General features: G+C 41.3%; 1 protein-coding gene across 5 annotated transcripts in view; it reads left to right on the top strand.

Moving 5' to 3' along the window:
• FAT1 (FAT atypical cadherin 1) overlaps positions 1-22022 on the top strand; it is a 140040-nt gene that overhangs the window by 54443 nt on the left and 63575 nt on the right. For all 5 annotated transcript variants that reach the window (XM_031010082.3, XM_055385839.2, XM_031010081.3 and 2 more), the window contains exon 3: positions 10246-10560. In XM_031010082.3, coding sequence (XP_030865942.3) covers positions 10246-10560 — 315 coding nt within the window. The remainder of the gene's footprint in view (positions 1-10245; positions 10561-22022) is intronic.

The following is a 22022-nucleotide window of genomic DNA, read 5'->3' as shown; positions in this document are numbered from 1 at the left end:
GGTTTAGCAGAGCTTACCCTGGGAATGACTCTTTGCAGAGCTAAAGAAGTCCCTGGGCTTGAAACATGATGCTTAAAATCTGATTATGTACTTAATTAATACTACGTTTTAGTAAGTTTGCAAGTCAGAAAGCTTCCTCAGCTAATTTTAAAGTTATTGCAAAATTTTAATCAAAAGAATTGATAGGTATATGTTTTAATTAAAATGATTTAAATAGGCAATCTAAATAATGCAAACAGTGACAGTTGTGTTTTTGCTTTTCCTTTTGTCATTGACTTATGATCTAATTCTGGGCAATGTGATTATAGAATTTCCTAGACCTAAAGCTTTGTGTGAGTAGATACCTACATAAATACTTCCGTGTTAGTTATCGAAGCTGCCAGAATATCCATTGTCATATATCTACTCAACTTAAATGAAACAGAAATACTTAAAAGTGAAAGTACATCTAAGACATAGGCAGAAAAATAAAACAGGAAGGTTCTGTACATAAAACCTTCTGGTACTGGGCTGCAGGTATTGTTTTATTTGACTTTTATTGTATACATTTTAAATATAGATTTTTAAATCCATGGTTACAGAAATTTACAGATTAAAAAAGTTTCTGTTCACTGGATGGATTTATCTGCTGATCACCTTGTTTATTTCAGACCTTTTTTCTCTGCACGTATAATTGTGTATGTGTGTTTAAAAAATTTTTCTGAACAGCAGTAGCATCATATTTTATATACTTTTATGCGTTTATATTTTTCTCTCAATTTCTGTATCACTGACATTCTTCTGTGTAATTAATATGCATGTCTTCTTTTTTAAAGCTGTGTATGTACCATCATATAATAAGTCCATTCCTTTTCCCTCCTGATACAATGAAATTCGCTTTAGCCCAGATTTTCAAAAGTTGGGAAAACGGCATCTGGCGGCTACATTTCTGGATTGCATTCAAGTCACAACTTCTCTGGTGAAATTTGCAGGTTGTGTTCAGTTGCCCCTTAATCTTCCCTCCAATTGAAGGGCAGCCAGGGACTCCAAACATTTAGCACAATTGTCTGGAACCTGACTTTTAGGGTTGAGTCCCAGTTCCCCACTAATGAACTGTGTGACTTCTGGCAGGTTGCTTGTACTGTCTGTTTCCTTTCTGTGAAATAGGATATGATAACGTTACCTACTTCTTAGGGTTGCTGTAAGGAGTAAATGAGCTGATGTATAAGAAGTTCTTCTCTGCTATATCTTGAGTCCATGTATGCTGTTATGTTGCCATCCCTGTCAGTCATCATCAGGCCACTGAGTTTGCTCAAAATACAAATGGCTTCTCACAAAATGGCACTCATGGCACATCACTGGTTTTGAAAGATTGGGTCACGGTGGTCAGTGTCATGGCTTCAGTTAAACTGGAGAGAAAGAAATTATACATAATTTACTGTATTTTTATCTGTAAGGGAGCAGAGAGGCACCTGTACGGTACACTAGTATACTGCCTAGCAGTTTGATTGGCCCACGAGGGATGCTTCTTGGTTGACTTACTTTCTTTTACTTATTTTGACTTTCTTTTATTATCAGAAGCATAAAATATTTATAGAAGTCTCTAGCAATTAAAATTTTATTTATTAATATATGTATACACATAATAGAACATTCTATTTTTAAAAGTACTAGAACTTGTTTTTTTCCTTCTTCTGCAAAATAAACCATTAAACATTGGTCTTTACATATTCCTTATGTTTTATGATTAGCAACACCAGTGAAGTAAATAGTAATATCTTATAAACTTCAGGTGAAAGGAAAGTAAAAAATGTTGACTTTAGTTCTGAGAGCATTTCCTGTGTCATTCCCTGAGAAAGTAGACTGAATAGCCATTTTAGAATCTTAAATGCCTTCAGCCCAATAGACTCCTCCTTTTTCATTTCTTGTTCTATTTTAGTCCACAGTAGTAAATAACAAATTTGCCAAGTGATGGCAGAAGCAAGAACATTAAATGTATATTTACACACACACACGCACGCACACACGATCTACTGTATTGTTTCTAAAAGAATTCAAAGGTTTTGATTTATGAGATAATACTGCATGTCAAACTAGTATCGTTATTTTTATTTTTATTTTTTTTTTTGAGACGGAGTTTTGCTCTTGTTGCCCAGGCTGGAGTGCGATGACACGATCTTGGCTCACCGCAACCTCCACCTCCTGGGTTCAAGTGATTCTCCTACCTCAGCCTCCCAAGTAGCTGGGATTACAGGCGCCTGCTACCACGCCCAGCTCATTTTTTGTATTTTTAGTAGAGACGGGGTTTCAACATGTTGGGCAGGCTGGTCTTTAACTCCTGACCTCGGGTGATCTGCCAGCCTCGGCCTCCCAAAGTGCTGTGATTACAGGCATGAGCCACCATGCCCGGCCCAGTTATTTCAAAGAAAGGCTAAATTGCAGAAATTTTGCTTTTTATATTAAACTCGTTTTACAGCTTTTCTTTGTATATAATAGGCAAAAACAAGTAATAATTTTTTATTAATTTACAGTAAATTATATTTTGAATTAGATTGTTATTTAAATCTTTAGCCTTTAACATGTAAAGTTTCTTATACACACATTAGGCTCTCAAGGTATCATCAAGATGTGGAAATATTAACATCAGTCTAAATCTAGTATTTAATGAAAATGAGATTAAAAACAGGTAAGTTCAAAAACGTTTTTAACTGAAGGAAGGAAACAATCTACATATTATGAGCTCTCATAGACAACTTTTTAAAAAAATAAAACATTTGCAGAAAAATGGAGCAGAAAGTAGAGTGCTCACATAACTCCCTGCTCCCTGCCCCAGCTTCTCGCGTTGTTGACATCTTACATGAGTATGTAAGATGTTACAATTAAAGAATCAGTATTGGTACATTATTACTAACTGAAGTCCATAATACACGCAGATTTTCTGAGTTCTTACCTAAGGTGCCTTCTGTGGTCCAAGCTCCCACATGACATTTAGTTACGTCTCTCTGGTCTCCTCTTGCCTGTGACTGTTTCTCATCCTTTGCTTGTCTGTAATGGATATCATTTTTTTAATACCTGCTCATTAAGCACTCACTCTTGACCCGGCCTTGAACCAAACACATAACAATTCTTTGTCCTTAAAAAGTTTGCATTCTAATAGGAAGCTTACAATCTACTTTTAAAATTTAATTTTAAGGAAGAATTGATGTTTTTAGTGATTAACATTTAATATGACAACTCTGAGATGTTTAGTCTTTGCATAATTAGCAGGAAAAATTGAATAACCGTTTATAGATTAATTGCAGCAACAGAGATATTGGCTCTCTAGGGTGTTGATGGTATGTCTCTTCTTTTTCCGTGAGTATTGTTTTCATATTTGGGAAAATGCTTATTTTCAAAAGAGTTACCTTGTTTACGCTGAGGATATTGAATTGGAGAAAAGAGTTTCTAGTCTGTTGTTGCCTGTAGGGAAAATATCGTTAAAATTATATCTCACATTTAAGTTTTTCTTGTGATTGAACAAAGCAGCTTTTAATACAATTGCTGCCTTAAGCAGTTGTATGAAAAGTTGAAAAAATTAAGTATGTGACATATCAGAAAGGAGGGTAGCATTTGCAAATTTATGTTGCTGGGTTGTTGCTGATGATAAGTATTTCTGAGAGTCAGAAGTAACGAGGCTTTGTTGAAAGCCTTGGCATTAAGGCTTGACTGGGGGCCAAGGCCTGTTAAAGAAAATAGGAAAATTCTAGGAGGAAAGGTATTCTGTGGCCATGGGAATTTGAATCAGTTAAATTATTTTTGGCAGACATCGTAGCTATACCTTTATTTTTGCCTTAAAAATTACTGTGTTGCAAGAGTCCTGTTCCGCCTGTGTCAGCTGCAGGGAATGCTGGCCTTTCCTGATCAAGGACTATTCCTTAACAGCAGCAGGGGCCTAGCAGTGGCGGGGAGTAGGAGTTATTATTGGAAACTTTGATTTACTTTTGAACCGTTTATTGGAGCAACCCTATAACCTTTGAATAATCAGGCTGTGGAAAGACAACGTCAGTATCCGTTTAATTAAGTAAGTGGACGTTAATGAATCCTTCCATACAGAAATTTTGCTGTGAGCTCTATTTTCAACTCTATTGGTCAAGCTCTTTTAGAAATTACATTTTTCCCCCTTCAGTCTAGTTCTCCACTGGATGCATATTTAAAATGAGTTTCCATAGTGACATCTGGTGGTGGTTTTGAAATCCTGGAGAGTATGTTTGGAATGATAAATATTCTTACTTAATAACTCCAAATTTCCGGCTTCTTTCAGATTTTTCAGGTTATTAACAACTTCATTGTATTCTCGAGGTTGGAAAGCTAGGCTTTCATTCCTTCCGTAATGCTTCATTCAGGTAAAGCCGTGATTTCTGATGGCACTGCTGAGTGGCACACGTAACAAGCCTTTCTAAACCTGTCTCCTGTGCTCCAAATCTGCGTCATAGCATCACACAGCAGCATCACGACCGCTCTCACTGCGTGTGCACGGCAACCTCCTGACGGGAGTGGCGACAGAGTTTCCCTGTCACCCCTCTCACGGCTCTGCTGCTCCCGGCATCTGGCTGAAGGGAATCCTGTGGAAGGCCTGGGCTGCAGCCCTCCCTCCTCACAGCCTGGGCGCAGGCACCTTCTGGCCGCGTGCTGTGTTTGCTTTCAGAAAGGCAGAAGGAGGGGAGCGCAGAGGGGAGCGCAGAGGGGAGGAGATGCCGAAGAAAGGAGGGAGACCGCAGAGAAGAGTTTGGGGGTGGATATACATAGGTGCCCAAAACGGTGAGGTCGTGAATATGTGTAAATAGAAAGATACCTGTAAAAACTATAGTTTTTGTTGGTTCCTTTTGTCTCCAGGGTGAGTTTATAACCCACTATATAAAAAAGTACTTATTGAAAGTTGATAGGTAGACATTCATGGATAAAGAGAAATAGACGGGGATAGAGGTTTGAGAGTGACCATGGTTTGATTCACATCCAGTGATGACTGGATGTCTTTAGTTTTATTTTTGTTTTTCTCTGTGTTAAAGGCACTAATTAGAAGTCTTCCCAATGGAAATGTGAAAATTTGTTTCTCTCTATGGAATTGAGGTAACTGCTAAAGTTACAGAAGAAATCAATCTGTAATCTGTAAATGCCAGTTGTGGCTTTAGGAAGGACTGGTGAAAGCATGATGAAGTGTAGGAACAAGAACTGCTAATGACTTAATGAGTAAAGGCAGCTTCGGTCATACTTGGAGACAGCTGGTGTGTCACTCCCTGCAGAAACCAGGACTCCCTTAAAGAATGGTTTGGGTCGTGATGAACCCCTGATTAAGGAAGTCCTTCACTCTGGATTCTGAACTACACCTGTTTAGCTTCTTGGAGTTGGACAAATCATTTCAACGTTCTTTAAGAACAAGGGAGTTGCACTGGAGGGTTTTGAAGGCACTCCAAGTCTAATGCTTGATTTTGAGATGGCGAAGGCTAGCTCTACCCCTGGTCTTTCTTTGCACATTATCTAGACTCTCACTCAGCCATCCTGGATCTTCGTCCTGCCTCTGATTCAAGATGGGAAGCTTCGGGGTTTTCACCTAGAGATCTCGGGCTAGCGCCATAGGTCCACTTTGGAAGTTTCTGCCCAGGGTTCTTGAGGAGTGTATCATGCAACTGGGCTGACAGATTAAAAAGCGGAGAACAAAATAACTTGGCACGCTTAAGGCTTCCTTCCACCCTCTTTGTGCATGTATGAAGGTTTTCTGCAGTGCCTAGAATAGCGCCTAGGTACTGAACCCCAAAACTCTGAGCAGAGTCCTCAGATCCTCTCCCGTCTGTTGTCCCGCATGCATGAGGAAGACCCTTCTTTCCACACTGGGAAATTCCTTGTGGCCTTTCCTCATGGTTATAGCCCCACCAGGTCCCCAGCACCTTTGGTGTCCGACAGTGTTGCTGTTGATTGATGGTGGCAACAGCCCACCGCTCAGTGGAGAAGACCCTGAGGCCTGGAGTCAGACTGTCCTGCTCAGCTCCGGATCCCACCAGTTAGCTGTTGACCCTGGCCTTGTTTCCTCATCACTCCAGGGCTTAAGCAAGTTTCTTAATGGATCTAAGCTTCTCTTTCCTCATGTGTAAAGCTGGGATGAAAATCATGCGACTTCCATGTTCTTTCAATGATTTAATGCACGTAAAGCATCTAGTGATGTGATTGGTGTACATGAGGAATCTGAGGATTTTGGTTGGAGGATAAGATTCTTCGGTGTGCCCTCCTTTCCCTTTGGCAGTTGAAATTTACTTTATAGTTCTCCGTAAGTTGTATTCAGTGATTTTTTATCTTACAAAGAGGTAATAATTAAAATGCATCGAAGCAGAAGCTTATCTCAGCAATCACGATAGGCATTATAAAAGTACACAGTCATGAATTCATGAAATAGGAACATCCAGCATCTCACTCATTCATACTTACTATTTTAATTGCGAATTACACAATCTCCCATATTTGAATAGGGCCGCTTTGTTGCCTCAGTCTTAACCTTTAGTAATATCCGTAGATTACCGGGGAGTCTGACAATCCCCTCCTGATGGACATGACTGTCCCCCACCCCCTGGTTGTGCAGCTGATGGGTCGGTGGGGACCAGCAGATGCCATCTCAGAATTGCACACTGCAGTCTGGATGCTTACGGCCCGAACTAGAAATAGGGCACGACGGAAAATCATAGCTGTTTCTATCTGTAATTGCAAACCTCAGATGTGAGGGTGATATACTTCCATTTCATAATTCTTTTTTCCCTTGAGATTAGAGAAAGCTATTGTGTATGAGTGAACATTTAATACATTCCTGCTGAATACTGACATGTAGAACAGATGGATGAAATAGGAAGTTTGACTCATCTTTCCCAAATTACCACATTAAGTTTTGTTTACTCTTTTGTCATAACAGCCATAGGACTGACAAGGATATTGCTGGCGCTGAAGACGAGATTTGTGGTATCCACACTCCAGCTCTGCCATTCGCTGTGGCCCTGGGAAAGTGCCTCATTTCTCTCAATCTGCGTTTTTCATTAGTGAAATGGAGTTAATAGCATTACATATCTAGGCAGGTTGGATGTAAAGATTATATAAGATAATGCATGTAAGACACTTATCACAGGGCCTGGCATTTAGTAAACACTGAGCAAATTGTTTCTGTAATTATCACTGTTTCTAAATGCCTCTATGTCACATTTAGAGGGGCACATTTTAAAACAGTGGATGGAAGCATGAATTGTTGGAGGATTAGAACTCAAAAGAGGTAGATAAAAGCACCACGTACCTGTCTTCTTGAGATTTTCTAATAATACTTCACCTGTCAAGTGAATTTTATTGCATTTTAATGAAGTAGCAGCACACAGGAGGAGTTATGTACATTTTGTTAATGTGTAATCCTCCTGGAGAGAACATTCTGTTATTCCCTGACGTCTTTGTATCTGTGGATAGATGTGATGAATCGGAGAAACTGGGAAAGGTTATTATTTGAACCTACAGACATAAAATTTTGCTAATTTAGCGGACCAGTTGAGTGTGTGTGGATTATGCTTGGGTTAGAGAACAGGGAAGCATGTTTGAGTTCATCTTCAGTTGTCTGCTGTACGGAGGAACCAGTTAGCTCATTTTTATTTGGTTCTGAGGTTTATTTTATTTTATTTCATTTTTTTTTACTATCCTTTAAGTTCTAGGGTACATGTGCACAATGTGCAGGTTTGTTACATATGTATACATGTGCCATGTTGGTGTGCTGCACCCATTAACTCATCATTTACATTAGGTATATCTTCTAATGCTGTCCCTCCCCCCTCCCCCCACCCCACGACAGGCCCCGGTGTGTGATGTTCCCCACCCTGTGTCCATGTGTTCTCGTTGTTCAATTCCCACCTATGAGTGAGAACATGCGGTATTTGGCTTTTTGTCCTTGCGATAGTTTGCTGAGAACGATGGTTTCCAGCTTCATCCATGTCTCTACAAAGGACATGAACTCATCCTTTTTTATGGCTGCATAGTATTCCATGGTGTGTAGGTGCCACATTTTCTTAATCTGGTCTATCATTGATGGACATTTGGGTTGGTTCCAAGTCTTTGCTATTGTGAATAGTGCCGCAATAAACCAAAAGCAATGGCAACAAAAGCCAAAATTGACAAATGGGATCTAATTAAACTAAAGAGCTTCTGCACAGCAAAAGAAGCTACCATCAGAGTGAACAGGCAGCCTACAGAATGGGAGAAAATTTTTGCCATCTACTCATCTGACCAAGGGCTAATATCCAGAATCTACAAAGAACTCAAACAAATTTACAAGAAAAAAACAACCCCATCAAAAAGTGGGTGAAGGGTATCTACAGACACTTCTCAAAAGAAGACATTTATGCAGCCAACAGACACATGAAAAAATGCTCATCATCACTGGCCATCAGAGAAATGTGAATCAAAACCACAATGAGATACCATCTCACACCAGTTAGAATGGCGATCATTAAAAAGTCCGGAAACAACAGGTGCTGGAGAGGATATGGAGAAATAGGAACACTTTAACACTGTTGGTGGGAATGTAAACTAGTTCAACCGTTGTGGAAGTCAGCGTGGCGATTCCTCAGGGATCTAGAACTAGAAATACCACTTGGTTCTGAGGTTTCTTCCATGTTTCTAGAAGCAGTATTACACCCCCTTTCTGAAGGTTCAGTATGAAATAATGAAGCAATAACAAATCATTGTAATGCTTCTGAATAGCAATAAAGATTCATTTTATGATAATTTCACATTTTTTTAGCTAAGTTTTCTATTTTCAAGTTGTAAGTCCTTTTGGGAGTATTAGATATAATTACAGTTCATTCAAAAAATGAGTTTTTCTGATATTAACCTCGAATAAGTTAATATTTAATTTCGTGTGATCAAAATTACGAATTGCAACAGTGTATTTTTCTCAACCAAACGTTTCATTGCTGAGCATAGGTAAAATTGGTAATTGGTTATTTTTCTCACAGTAGTTTGCATTTAACGGGAAACTTCAGTGATTCTAGAGCTTCAGCATTTCCAGAGTCCAGCCTGTACCATGGTGTAGAAGAACACTGAAAGTATCTTTAGTCCGGAGTGATCAATCCATGAGAAAAAGTGCAGTGATATGTTTTTGGTAGACAAAGGGCGAGATTGCACCATTGAATAAAAAGGTGGGACTTGCCAAAGAGGAATGGGTATTTCTACTTCTTATCCCCAGAGGACGTAAATCCTAGCTTGAAGTTAAGTTTTGACTGGTTTCAGTGGCTGGACCAAAACATTACAGATACTCTAACCTTCTTCTTTGTAATCATATAATTTCATCTCTTGCTAGTTGACTTACTAAGAAATGTATCCTAGTTTGGGTCCCAGTTGAGGACTTTTCTGTACCAACCCTGTTTAAGATACTTAGATATTTCACTTGTGTATTTAATACATTATTGTGCTTTGTGTAAGGTGCTGTGGATACTGGTATTTAAGAATGATGTGGCCTCTGCCCTTGTGGAGTTTATAGTGTAGTTGGAGAGTTTATATTTTTATAGCATGCTGGTTGTCTTCCCATTTGTTTGAGGCGATTGAAAGAAATAAAAGGACCTCAACACTCAGGAGATCTGAGCAGCCCCTTATTGTGGACTTTGAAGGCTGCAGTTTCTTTCCTTAGCCACTGTGAGAAGGGGTGTGTGTGCAGACCTAGCTTTCTGGAGGATGCTGCTCCTGCCTTTTTCCTTAGACAGTGGCCACCACAGGGATGCAGTGTGGGGAGCTGGGGTGCTGGACTGTGGGGTCTCAGATCTGGGCCATGGCTCTGGTGGTGTCCCTGTCTTCCTGAGTAGCCTCCAGGAAAGTCAGCACATCTCTGAACCAACTATAAACTTCACCTATGGAAAAATGAAGTGTTGAGCCATTAGATGATCTCTTAGTGCTCACCTATTTTGAGACTTCAGTGAGATAGTATTTTTAAAGTGCTCCATTTAGTGCCTGACACCTGATTCTAATAACAAATACTTTTATAGCCTATATTATGTGCCAAGTGTTCTAATCATTATATGCATGTTAGTTGAATATACTATTATTATCCCTATTTTAGAAGAAAGGAAGCTGAGTCACAGAAAGGCTGGTTAACTTGCTCAAGGTTATGCACCTAGTAAGAGGCATATAAAGCCCTCAGTAAGCCGGAGTTGTTGACACTTTCTCAAGCTGGCAGTTTTGGTCGTTGACGTGCTGCTTTACGCTTTTCTTTTTTCTCTCTAGGTGTCATAGAGACGTCAGATCGACTGGACCGTGAATCGACCTCCCATTATTGGCTAACAGTCTTTGCAACCGATCAGGGTGTCGTGCCTCTTTCATCGTTTATAGAGATCTACATAGAGGTTGAGGATGTCAATGACAATGCACCACAGACATCAGAGCCTGTTTATTACCCAGAAATCATGGAAAATTCTCCTAAAGATGTATCTGTGGTCCAGATCGAGGCATTTGATCCAGATTCGAGCTCTAATGACAAGCTCATGTACAAAATTACAAGTGGAAATCCACAAGGATTCTTTTCAATACATCCTAAAACAGGTATGTGTTAATACTGCTATAGGAAATGTTTATGCTTATGCTTTTCTGTGAGGGGGAAAAGTAAGAATTAGCATTTATCTGTTACATACTTTGTTTCTTGATAAATTGTTTTCCTTTTGAATTATTCAAAATAAGCCTTTATTTTGGATAAAAATTTAGCGTAACCGGGCACAGTGGCTCATGCCTGTAATCCCAGCACTTTGGGAGGCCGAGGCGGGCAGATCACGAGGTCAGGAGATCGAGACCATCCTGGCTAACATGGTGAAACCCCATCTCTAGTAAAAGTACAAAAAATTAGCTGGGCGTGGTGGCGGGCGCCTGTAGTCCCAGCTACTCCAGAGGCTGAGGCAGGAGAATGGCATGAACCCAGGAGGCGGAGCTTGCAGTGAGCCGAGATGGTGCCACTGCACTCCAGCCTGGGTGACAGAGTGAGACTCCATCTCAAAAAAAAAAAAAAATTAGCTTCAATGTGCTTTTTAAACTTTGAGTTTGCTTTTATAAAGCTATTTTACGATTATGCTCATTAGTAGAGTTTCACTTTCAGGTTAAAAAGCAAACATTGTTATTTCAGTATTAGCTCCTAAATTAGTGATATATCTTAAACTTACAGCAAATTCTACTGCTGCTAAGAATTTGAATTGTCCTAAGTCGGCTTTTTGTAAGAATATTAAAAGAGTTTGTTTCACAGTTGGCTAGTTTTTTAATGTTTTAAGTTTTTCCTATAGAGCCGTGCTGTATCTGCAAGTGGTAAAGGATTGGGAGTAAACAGTTTTCAGATTGGAAGTGGTTACTTTCCTGAAGTGACACCCCAGGCCTTTTGCTTCTAATATTTTTTTCCATCGACGTCTGTGACTGACTTCCCTGCTTCCAAGAAGATAGCTCCATGACCTCAAAATCCTCCTCCGAAATTTTTATAAACTTCTAATCTTTGTTCCTTTACTGCACAAGTGGTAACTGCATTCACCCTCCTTGTGAAATAAAGCAAAAGTGAGCTAAGAACTAAGTACTGAGAAATTAAAGGCATTGTCAAACATAAGAGAAAAGTCAGAGGTATATAAGAATTGTGAGGATGAATTTGGAGTCCAGAATGGTATGCCTCTCTAGTGGCGGTCCCAGACCTCCAGAGAGAGAAATCTAGAAGTAAAAGCCTTGATTGACACAATGTGAGTGTGAACAAACACCCTCAAAGAGATGTTTTCCTACCCTCTTCCAAACCTCAACAATCATCATCACAGAAGACTTCTGGGAACAAGTGTGTGTTTGGGGGGCTGGCCGGGGGGCGGGGGGAAGATTTCCTGCACACCAAGCAGCGGACACCTTGGGAGTCCTCTCATTCAATTCTGACATTTTTTTACCTGGAGACAGCCTCAGATTCTGCAGGTTAAGGGCTCAGTTCCCTTCTTCCCACCAGTTGCAAGCCCAGGCCTCTGAAACTCCTGACGGACCAGCTCCAAGTGAGGGTTCCCATAACCTCATTTCAAGCTCAGGCCTCCGAAACTCCTGACCCACCAGCTCCAAGTGAGGGTTTCCATGACCTCTCTTTGGGTTCTGTTACTTTATTAGAGCGGCTCACAGAACCCAGGGAAACACTTAACATTTACCTGTTTATTACAGAGGATATTTTAAAGGATACAGATAAACAGCCAGATGAAGAGATACACAGGGGCAAAGTCTGCAAGGGTCCCACGCACAGGCATTTCTGTCCCAGTAGAGTCAGGGTGTACCACCCTCCCGGCACCTGGATGAGTTCTTGTTCACCTTCCTGTAGCCTCCACGTGTTCAGCGGCGAGAAACTCTGAACTCTGCTTTCTTGGGCCTTTTATGGAGACTTCATTGCCTAGCCATGATTGACGCACGGACAGCCGTGTCAACATGTGGTTGACAAAGGCCTGTCTCTTGAGATTGTTCTTGGCCTCTGTCTGCAGCGTTTCCACCTCCAGGATATGGAGCGGGACCCTCTCTGGAATGAGGGGCTTATGACACACAGTCAGATTGGAGTCCTGCCTTGGCAGGTGAAAGGAGAGTGGCAGGTGGCCCGGAGAGAGATTCTGTTTCCTGAGGCAAAAAGTGCCACAACATTATAACCAAAGACTAACAGGGGTTCTGGGAGTTACGAGCCAGGAACCATGGACAGAAACAAATATATACCCCTCCCCACAACACACGTATATGTCATATCTCAGGTGGCAATTCAAGACCAGAACTACCCCTATAGTAATTTGTTTGATGAATTAGACTAAGCAGTGTTTTCAATTTTCTTGTGTCTTCTGTCTCTCTTTTAGCTCAGAGTAAGTCCTCTGTGAAGAGATAGATGAGCAAGCAATAAATATCCTTTGGGATATCTGAGCACATGGCATAGGTCTGGGCATAATATATGTTTGAGGAGTAGAAGGAGAAAGAAACTGAGGAGATTAGATAGCTTAGCATTGCTGTGGGGAGCCTTGAAAACCCTTGGTTCTTCCTGGGACCCCAGAAATGATGATGTGGCTGCTATGGTGTTATGTCTTGTTGTAGAAACATGATTAATATGGCATTGCCTCTCCGTTTTAAATCTCTCTATTCTGACAACTCTAAAGAAAAGGTGTTTGCAGAGATGTCTGTGCTGTTGTCTTCAGAAGGAATAAACCCTCTCCAGGTGTCCACAGCCAGCACTCCAGCCCCGGTGGGAGCACAGGCACTCCGCTGGCAGGGCGGCAGGAGGAAATTCAGTGCAGTGCACACAGTGGCTGTCTTTCCTTATGAGTTGAAGTCAGGTAATAGTGGAGGATACCATAGTTAGTACACAGCAGTATTTGTTGTGAAGTATGTTAACAACTCTGTGGTTAGTAAAGAAGTCTCAACATTCCACAGATCACCTAAAGTCTCTGAAGATGAAGAACAGTATTTTAGCATGGAATTATTAAATAATATAGTAAATATAGCTTCATTAGATCTGTTTCTAGATGCTTCTCTTCCCCCAACTCAGCAGAAAGTTTGGGTGTGATCCTTAGGGCCTGAAGTACGCATGCCTCGTCTTCTCACAACCTTTAAAGCAGACTGTTCCCAGGTAGGTCAGTATCATGGCGGCCTGATTGTGAAGGCTGATGATAGTCCGTCCGGTAGGAAAAAGTGCTTGGGAGTCACTGACCCATCTCGCCACCTGGAGACCCTAAATCGTGTTACTTAATGATTAACGGCTGAGCAAGGAAATCACTGGGCTGGAAATCCAGAGATCCGGACCGTAGTGAGGCCTTCCCTCTGGGATCTTGGGGCGAACTGACTTCCAGGTCCTTCGATTTTGTGATTCGTGGTGTTTCTGTCCCCCGTTGAGGCTCATGTGTGTAGAGTGCAGGAGCACCCAGGGTCGTTCAGGGGACAGGTGCCACAGCCGGCTCGTGTGTGTAGAGTGCAGGAGCGCCCAGCGTCGTTCAGGGGACAGGTGCCACAGCTGGCTTGTGTGTGTAGAGTGCAGGAGCGCCCAGCGTCGTTCAGGGGACAGGTGCCACAGCCGGATTGTGTGTGTAGAGTGCAGGAGCGCCCAGGGTTGTTCAGGGGACAAGTGCCACAGCCGGCTGGTGTGTGTAGAGTACAGGAGCGCCCAGGGTTGTTCAGGGGACAGGTGCCACAGCCACTTCCTCTTGCGGGTGTTACAGTTGCTGTGTTAATGAATGTCAGACAATCAAGAATCTAGTAGACTGATAAACTTGTGCCTTTGGATAAACACATTTGCTAGAATAAAGTGGGCCCACTTGTTTCTTAGTGGGAAACATGAATTTGGGGCCCTGGTGATTATCCTAAATGTCCAGCAGCTAGAGAATACCTACAGTTATCATCATTTAAAGCATTTGTTTATGCACCAAATACAGTCATGGGAGGCTGAATGCCAGGGGTGCATTTTGAGAAACGCGTCATCAGGCGACTTTGTCATTGTATGGACAACATAGAGTGTACTTACCCAAACCTAGGTGGTCTAGCCTACTACACACCCAGGCTCTATGGGATGGTCTATTCTAGTCTATAGACCTGTATGCCGTGATCCTGTACCGAATGCTGCAGGCAGTTGTAACACATTTGTGTATCCAAACATAGCTAAATGTAGAAAAGATGCAGTAAAAATGTGGTATTAATCTTTCACAACCACAGTCGTATGTGCAGTTCGATCGTATATGCAGCCCGTGGTTAACTGACACGTCGTTATGCAGTGCGTGGCCGTGTTTATTTACCGAACTTTGAAATTTTTTTACCGAATCTTTGAAAGTTCGTCATCTACAAAAGTGAAATAACCAAGAAGAACAGGTCTGTGCAGCAGCGTGGCACAGGCTCTCACGGCTCCGGTGGCGGCGTGGCAGGGGCCCTCATGGGTCCGGTGGCGGCGTGGCACGGGCCCTCACGGGTCCGGTGGCGGCGTGGCACGGGCCCTCACGGGTTTGGTGGAGGTGTGGCACGGGCCCTCACGGCTCCGGTGGAAGTGGGAAACTGGCAGTGGGTATGTTGGGAAGACGAGCCCCTTGGAACGGGTGCTGGGCTGATTGTGAAGATGGTAACAATAGATTGATGGAGAGGAGGTAGGAGATGTTTTCATGTCGGTGGCAATTTGAAGGAATGGTGAGTTGGAGACCAAGAAATAAGTGTATGGGAGACGGCTACCCTCAGTGGAAAACCTCGAATGCCAGAATAAGGGTTAAAGAGAATATTTGTTATTTTATTTTATTTTATTTTATTTTATTTTATTTTATTTTATTTTTTTGAGACGGAGTCTCGCTCTGTCGCCCAGGCTGGAGTGCTGGAGTGCAGTGGCGCGATCTCGGCTCACTGCAAGCTCCGCCTCCCGGGTTCACGCCATTCTCCCGCCTCAGCCTCCCGAGTAGCTGGGACTACAGGCGCCCGCCACCATGCCCGGCTAATTTTTTTTTGTATTTTTTAGTAGAGACGGGGTTTCACCGTATTAGCCAGGATGGTCTCGATCTCCTGACCTCGTGATCCGCCCGCCTCGGCCTCCCAAAGTGCTGGGATTACAGGCCTGAGCCATCGTGCCCGGCCTGTTATTTTATTAATAAAAGTGACCTCTTTGAGAGTCGGTGTAAAGTGCCTTGCAACATTTTGGATAAACTTAAATGAAACGACATCACTGAAAGTCTTTCTGGAAAAGAGGGAGACATCTTCTCAATATCTTGTTCTCCTTCCCCTTTTGTCATAGTGTAACAAAATATTTTAAAAGCCACAACAAGAAAGCTTCCTAGGAATAGGTTTAGTGAGTGATCTTATGAATTTTGTGCTCTAAACAAGAAGTTTGAGTGAACCTTTTTGAATGTTTTTTCTCTTCAAGGTTTTTGTGCTTAATTATGATGCCAAGAACTGTCTGTCTGCATTTCAGACAATTCTTATTATATTGTTTACAAGTAGGGGGGCAGTGGGTTTTCATTTTTAGGAGACACAAGTGAAAGACCATATCCATTCTCTTTTTGTGATATATACACTTTTGTTGACATTGCTAATTTTTATAGCATTTTTTGTTTGACTGTGTCCATCATCAGTTACAGGGTAAATGTGCTTCTTTTAACTTAAGTTGAGCACTTGCTCAAGGTGGAAGAGAGACGGGAGCATAGGACTCAGATTGTTTGGAGCCTTGGCAGCTGCAGTGCCTGCAAACAAAAGCATCACAGCTTTGTGGTGTGTCAAGGACAGAGAAGAAAGGGAGTCCCAAACAAAAGAGACTAGTGTGAGCTTCTCATGACTCATTATTCACGAACAACCTCGGGAAATTGACACCACCCTTGCAAAGAGTCTTTTTAGTTAAAGTTATTGCTTTGAACTTGGGGGAGTTGATATGCAATTATAATTCGCATTTATTAATAATTTTGAAGTGTTACTTTTAGACATGTGCGTCCTTTAGAAGAGACCATGGTCTTACTCTCCTATCCGTATTTGATATTTTTCAAGTTTTTGCTACAAACCAAGTATTGATCTTTATTTTTAAAAAGCTTTTTTGAGGTGTAATTGACTCACAGCAAATTGCACATATTTAAAGTCTACAATTTGATAAGCTTTGACATAGCTTTTACACCTGAGAAAGCATCACCACTATCAGGCAGTGACCACACCCATCATTCCCAAAGGTCTCCTCACACTTCTCTGTATTCCCCCTCCCAACCCTCCCACCTCCATCTCTAGTCAACTGCTGGTGTGCTTTCTAGCACTAAATAATAGTTTGCATTTCCTGGAATTTTATATTAGTGAACTCACATGACATATACTCTTTTTGGTAAGGCTTCTTACACTTCGCATGTTTATTTTTAGATTCATGCATGTTTTAGCGTGTGTCAAGACTACGTTTCTTTTCATTGCTGTGTATCCTTTATGTAGATAGATTAATATTATAATTTGTTTATCCACTCACCTAGTAATAGGCATTTGTATTGCCGCCAGTTTTTGGCAGTTTGTAAATAAAGCCGCTGTGAACATTGAGTACAAGCCCTTCTGTGGACACATACTTCCATTTCTCTTGGACATCACATAGGACATGCATAGCTGTCTGGAAACTGTCTCAAGGCAGAAAGCTGCTGCGATCGTGGGTGTCCCCTCATCTGTTTCTCTCAGGGATCCTTGTCTTTCTTTGCCTGATGTCTAGTGTCCTTTCAACTGCCAGTGCATTCATTTTGTCTGCTTCTTGGTGGTTTTATGTTAAAGCATAAATCTGATCCCTTACTAGAAGTGGAAGGTCAGCTATTGCTTTTAAATCAGAAAAAGATGCCTTTTTAAGTTTAGAAGTGCCATCAATATGTATGTACTGTAAACACCTCCTTTAATCAACAGTGAATCTTCTTAACCAGGGTTTTTGTGTCTTGAAGGAGTAAAAACTGAATTTCTAGGTTTATTTTAAATTGAAACTTAGCAATATCCTGGTTATGTTTCTGGAGTTTGTGGAAATACAGATATGTATGCACGTTTTGTCCCTCCCAAATTGTGCTGTTGTGTTGTACCCAGTAGCCGGAATGGCACTACTCAGTCCTCCTTCCCCGGGTACCATTCATCATCAGTTTACCCTGCTCAGCAAGGCCGGAAGGCAGATGTGTGTTTGTGACGTGTGTTTGTGATGTATGCGCACGTGTGGGTAGCACACCTCATAAATTCTATCACTTGTTTTAAATGGGTAATGCAGTCACATGGCACAACATGCAAAAAGTACAAAAAGATACCCAGTCAAGTTTTACTTTTACCTAGTTCTCCAGACACTCCGTTCCCTTCCTTAGTATATTAACTCTATTTTCTTATTTTCTCTATCCTGAATGCTGTGGCATCTGAGCCCTCATTGACTGGGGAAGGACTGCCCCTTCCAGGACTCGGGATAGCAAATGACTGGTGTAGGACCGTGGTTTTCATACGCAAGCTGACCAGTCCAGAGTCCCACTCCACACCACCAGCTGTGTCACGCCCAAGTCATCTCAGAGCCAGTGCTAGACAACCGGGGACAGCTATGCCCCAGAGCCTTTGAAATTACTTAAACCAGCCAATCCTGAGCGTCTCACCCTTGCTTTTCTGTGAGATCCTCAGTCAAGCTTTCCCAGTTCCTTCCACCTCCAGACTGACCCTGGCACTGTCCCATATGGCCATATGGCCCAGCACAGCCTTTGCCACCTTCAGTGGGGGGTGGTATGGCCTCCTCTTGGGGAAGTACCAAACTGCCTTTTCACTAGCGGTCGTACCTGATCTGTTGCCTCACCATACCTGAATAATGAAATCTACTTAGAGGCAACTAGTGTTTGCATTTTCTTTCACTTGTATACAAGCAAGAAAGAATCTGTCGGTTTTTTCCTCATCTTTTTACACAGATAGCGTACTGTATACATGAATATGCATCTTGGGTTTTTCCGTAACAGTATTGGATGCTGTGGTTTTAAGAGCACCTTGGCCGGGTGTGGTGGCTCGTGCCTGTAATCCCAGCACTTTGGGAGGCTGAGGCTTGTGGATCACTTGAGGTCAGGAGTTCGAGACCAGCCTGGCCAACATGGCAAAACCCCACCTCTGCTAAAAACCAAAATTAGCTGGGTGTGGTGCACACCTGTAATCCCAGCTATTTGGGAGGCTGAGGCATGAGAATTGCTTGAACCTGGGAGGCAGAGTTTGCAGTGAGCCGAGATCGCTCCACTGCACTCCAACCTAGGCAACAGCGAGATTGCATCTCAAAAAAAAAAAAAATCACCTTATTGTGGTTACTGATGAATTTGCCACATTATTATAGGAATATATGTGCATATCCATGTACCTTTCACTGTCCATTTCACTGGTCTACTGATTTTACCTAATCAGTGTTTACTTTTTACCTCTTCTCATTCATCTTCCTCTTTGAGAACAAATATAGTAAGAAAGAAATTTATATATGACTAAAAATAAATTTATCAGAGAAGTTTAGTAGTTAATGGTATAGAGCATCCTCTTTGACTATATGTGTATGTTTGTGATTTCTGTGTGTCTGTATTTGCATCTTAAAAGGTTTTAGGCTCTTTGACAGCTGCTATCTGTATTTCTGTCCTCTTGAGATTTTAAATACATAATGCAATCACATAGTATACAATTCAATATGTGTATACCATAAAAACCTCATTTGATAAATAGTGAATCTTCTTAACAGAGGTTTTGTGTTTTGAGTTTGTTTCAGCTTAATGTTTCTTAGGTTTTCCTTCATCGATCCTGTAGAGTGAATGTTTTTTTTTTTTTTTTCGCGACAGCGTCTCACTCTGTTGTCCAGGCTGGAGTGCAGTGGTGCAGTCTTGGCTCACTGCAGCCTCAAACTCCTCAGCCCAAGTTCTTCCTTTCTCAGTCTCCTGAGTAGCTGGGACCACAGACATACACCACCACGACCAGCTAGTTTTTATATTTTTTGTAGAGACAGGGATTTCACCATGTTGCTCAGGCTGGTCTCCAACTTCTGAGCTCAAACAATCCTCCCATCTTGGCCTCCCAAAGTGGGATTTTTTATAGGCATGAGCCACTACTCCCAACCTATAGAGTGAAAATTTCGTGTATTTTGGAGAGTGATCATTACTCAAAATCCCGTCTCATTATTGTGGAGCACATTGCACTGTTAGAATCTTGCTGGTCCTGCTGGTCCATCAGCTGTCTCATGCCTGTTCCCTTGGAGAGCTGAGCTTGAAGGAGACAGCCCAAGGGAAACCAGCAAAGCCTAATTTACCTCTTTTTGCCACCTTCCCGTCTCATTCTCTGAAGTCTTTTTTTATACCACTCTTCCACCCGTCTACTGTGTCTTGCCATCACTTTTGGATAGGGCTGGAACAGAACTTTCGTTAGGAGTCAGAGGAACATTGACAAGTGTGTCTCATCTATTATGAGCAGCTTCCACAGACTTCATCTTTTACAAGAGCCCTGTGAGATGATGACTACAGATACCAATAGCCTGCTGTGCTCCTTATTTACATTTTCTTCATTTTACAAATAATCTTAAGACTTCACAGAGGTCAGAGCTACCATAGGTCAGGCAATGTGAATTTCCTGGCTGCCGCTTCTCAGCGCATGGTGCCACTCCCAGTCCCTGTGCCTTTGCATTTGGGTGTAAATGTGGTTGTGGAGCCAGTTTTTCTGTCTCTTATCTACTCTTTGCATTGAGGGACTCTGTTCCATATAATAGTTGCTTTTCAGGCTAATCTTATTCCTATGGTGCCATCAGACCAAAAATGGGAAACTTTTAAGTAACACTAGATTTTTAAACTTAGTTTTATGAAGCATGTACCGCAGGGGTCATCAAACTGTTTTTATAAAGGGCCACACGGGGCTTTTCGGTTTGTGGGCCATACAGTCTCTGTCACACCACTCAGCCGTGTCACTGTAGCCCAGAAGCTGCTGTAGATGATACGGAAATCAGTGAGCACAGCTGTGTTCCAGTAAAACTTTGTAAATAAAAGAAATAAATTCGATAAAATTTGAATTTTCTGCCCTTTCCATGTATCACAAAAGTTTTTTTCAACCATTTAAAAATGCAAAAGCCATTCTTCACTAGCCAGCCACACAAAAACAAGCTGCTGTGCTTTCCTGACTCCTGATGAGTGGACGTATTTACTAGTGGGACTAGTTAAACAATTTCGTTGATTGCTGATTTTTAAAATTATTTTGAAGGGATAGACTTTTATATTTCTGAAGTAAAAGTTGAATCCCTCCCGTTGCTCTAAGCAAGAGTGCTTAGAAAGGATGTTTGTATTTCGCTTCTCTTGGTTGTTAATAACAAAATTATTCTTTAAATAGAGCAATTAGACTATCAGTATCAAGGTTGAGATCTCAGATACGATTTCGCAAGTTGGTTAGTAGACTATTAGATCTCTTCTACATTGGGAAGTAATTGTTTCTCATTAGAAGATAAATTTTCCTAGATTTTGAGGTTTTCGTACTTTTTTTGTGTTGATGTGTCCTGTTAAGAAGTTTTCAGAGCTCCCAATTTCAGCTCAAACAGTTGGCTCTAAGTATACTTAGGTCTTTATCATCTCCCCCATTTTGTTTATTCTCTTATTCTGTGTTGAGATGTTATACTCAAATTACTCAGTTTCCATTTCATATGCTTTTTAGAGGACGGCGTTATACAGTGTTCTGTTTTTTATTCGCTTCTTTACATGTAAAATCCTGTATTTAGTATAGAATTATTTTATGTTTATTATAGGAAATGTGATTTGTGATTGCAGATTGGGCAGCGATGTATAGTTTATGTGTGGTAATCCCTAAAGCACGCAGTAAAGTAACAAAATGGTAGAATAGCTAGTAGGTATACTGGGTGCTCATCATGTGTTAGTCCAGTAACACTTTACAACTATTTTTTTCTGAACCAGAGTAAATGGCATTTTATTGTGGCTGGAACGAATACTGAGCAAAGTGCAATAGGAAATAGCTAAAGCTGCAAACAACTTCCAAGGGTTTCCGGTAACATTTGATAGCTGCAAAGGAAGGAAAGGACGGGCCAGTCGCATTTCAATGGCAGGAATTCATTTAAAAAAAAAATTACCTATTTGCAGTCTTTACCAAGATACGCAGATATTTTAAGGAGGAATCTGTAGATTTTTTTCCTATCTCTTTCTCATGCTCATTATTATTTTATAAAATAAGTGAAGTATATCATCCCTAAAGTTTGCAAGAAGTCAAATGTTATTCAGTACATTTCTGCCGATGTTGATGATGACAAACTTTTTCCTCCGCAAATTGGTTAACTTGAATCTTTGTGATAAATTCTGTCAGCATTTGGTTTTTCTATAGCTGCTGAATATTATTTGCTAAAATTATAGTTAAGATTTTGCATTTGGGTGCCTGAGATTAGTCTTTTTATGTCAACATGATGTTAACCTTATAAAATGGGTTGTGTACCCTATCCTCTTTTTCTGACCCTGCTATATCTGACATTTATAGGATCACTGAAGGCAATTCCCTGTAAATTGAGTTTTGCTGTCGATCTTATGTTTTAATGCCATCAAATTTCAACAAGAAACAGC

The sequence above is a fragment of the Gorilla gorilla genome, chromosome 3 (assembly GCF_029281585.2).
Source record: "Gorilla gorilla gorilla isolate KB3781 chromosome 3, NHGRI_mGorGor1-v2.1_pri, whole genome shotgun sequence".
NCBI classification, from domain to species: domain Eukaryota; kingdom Metazoa; phylum Chordata; class Mammalia; order Primates; family Hominidae; genus Gorilla; species Gorilla gorilla.
Note: the sequence above shows the minus strand (reverse complement) of the source record. Positions and strands in the feature narration are given on the sequence as shown.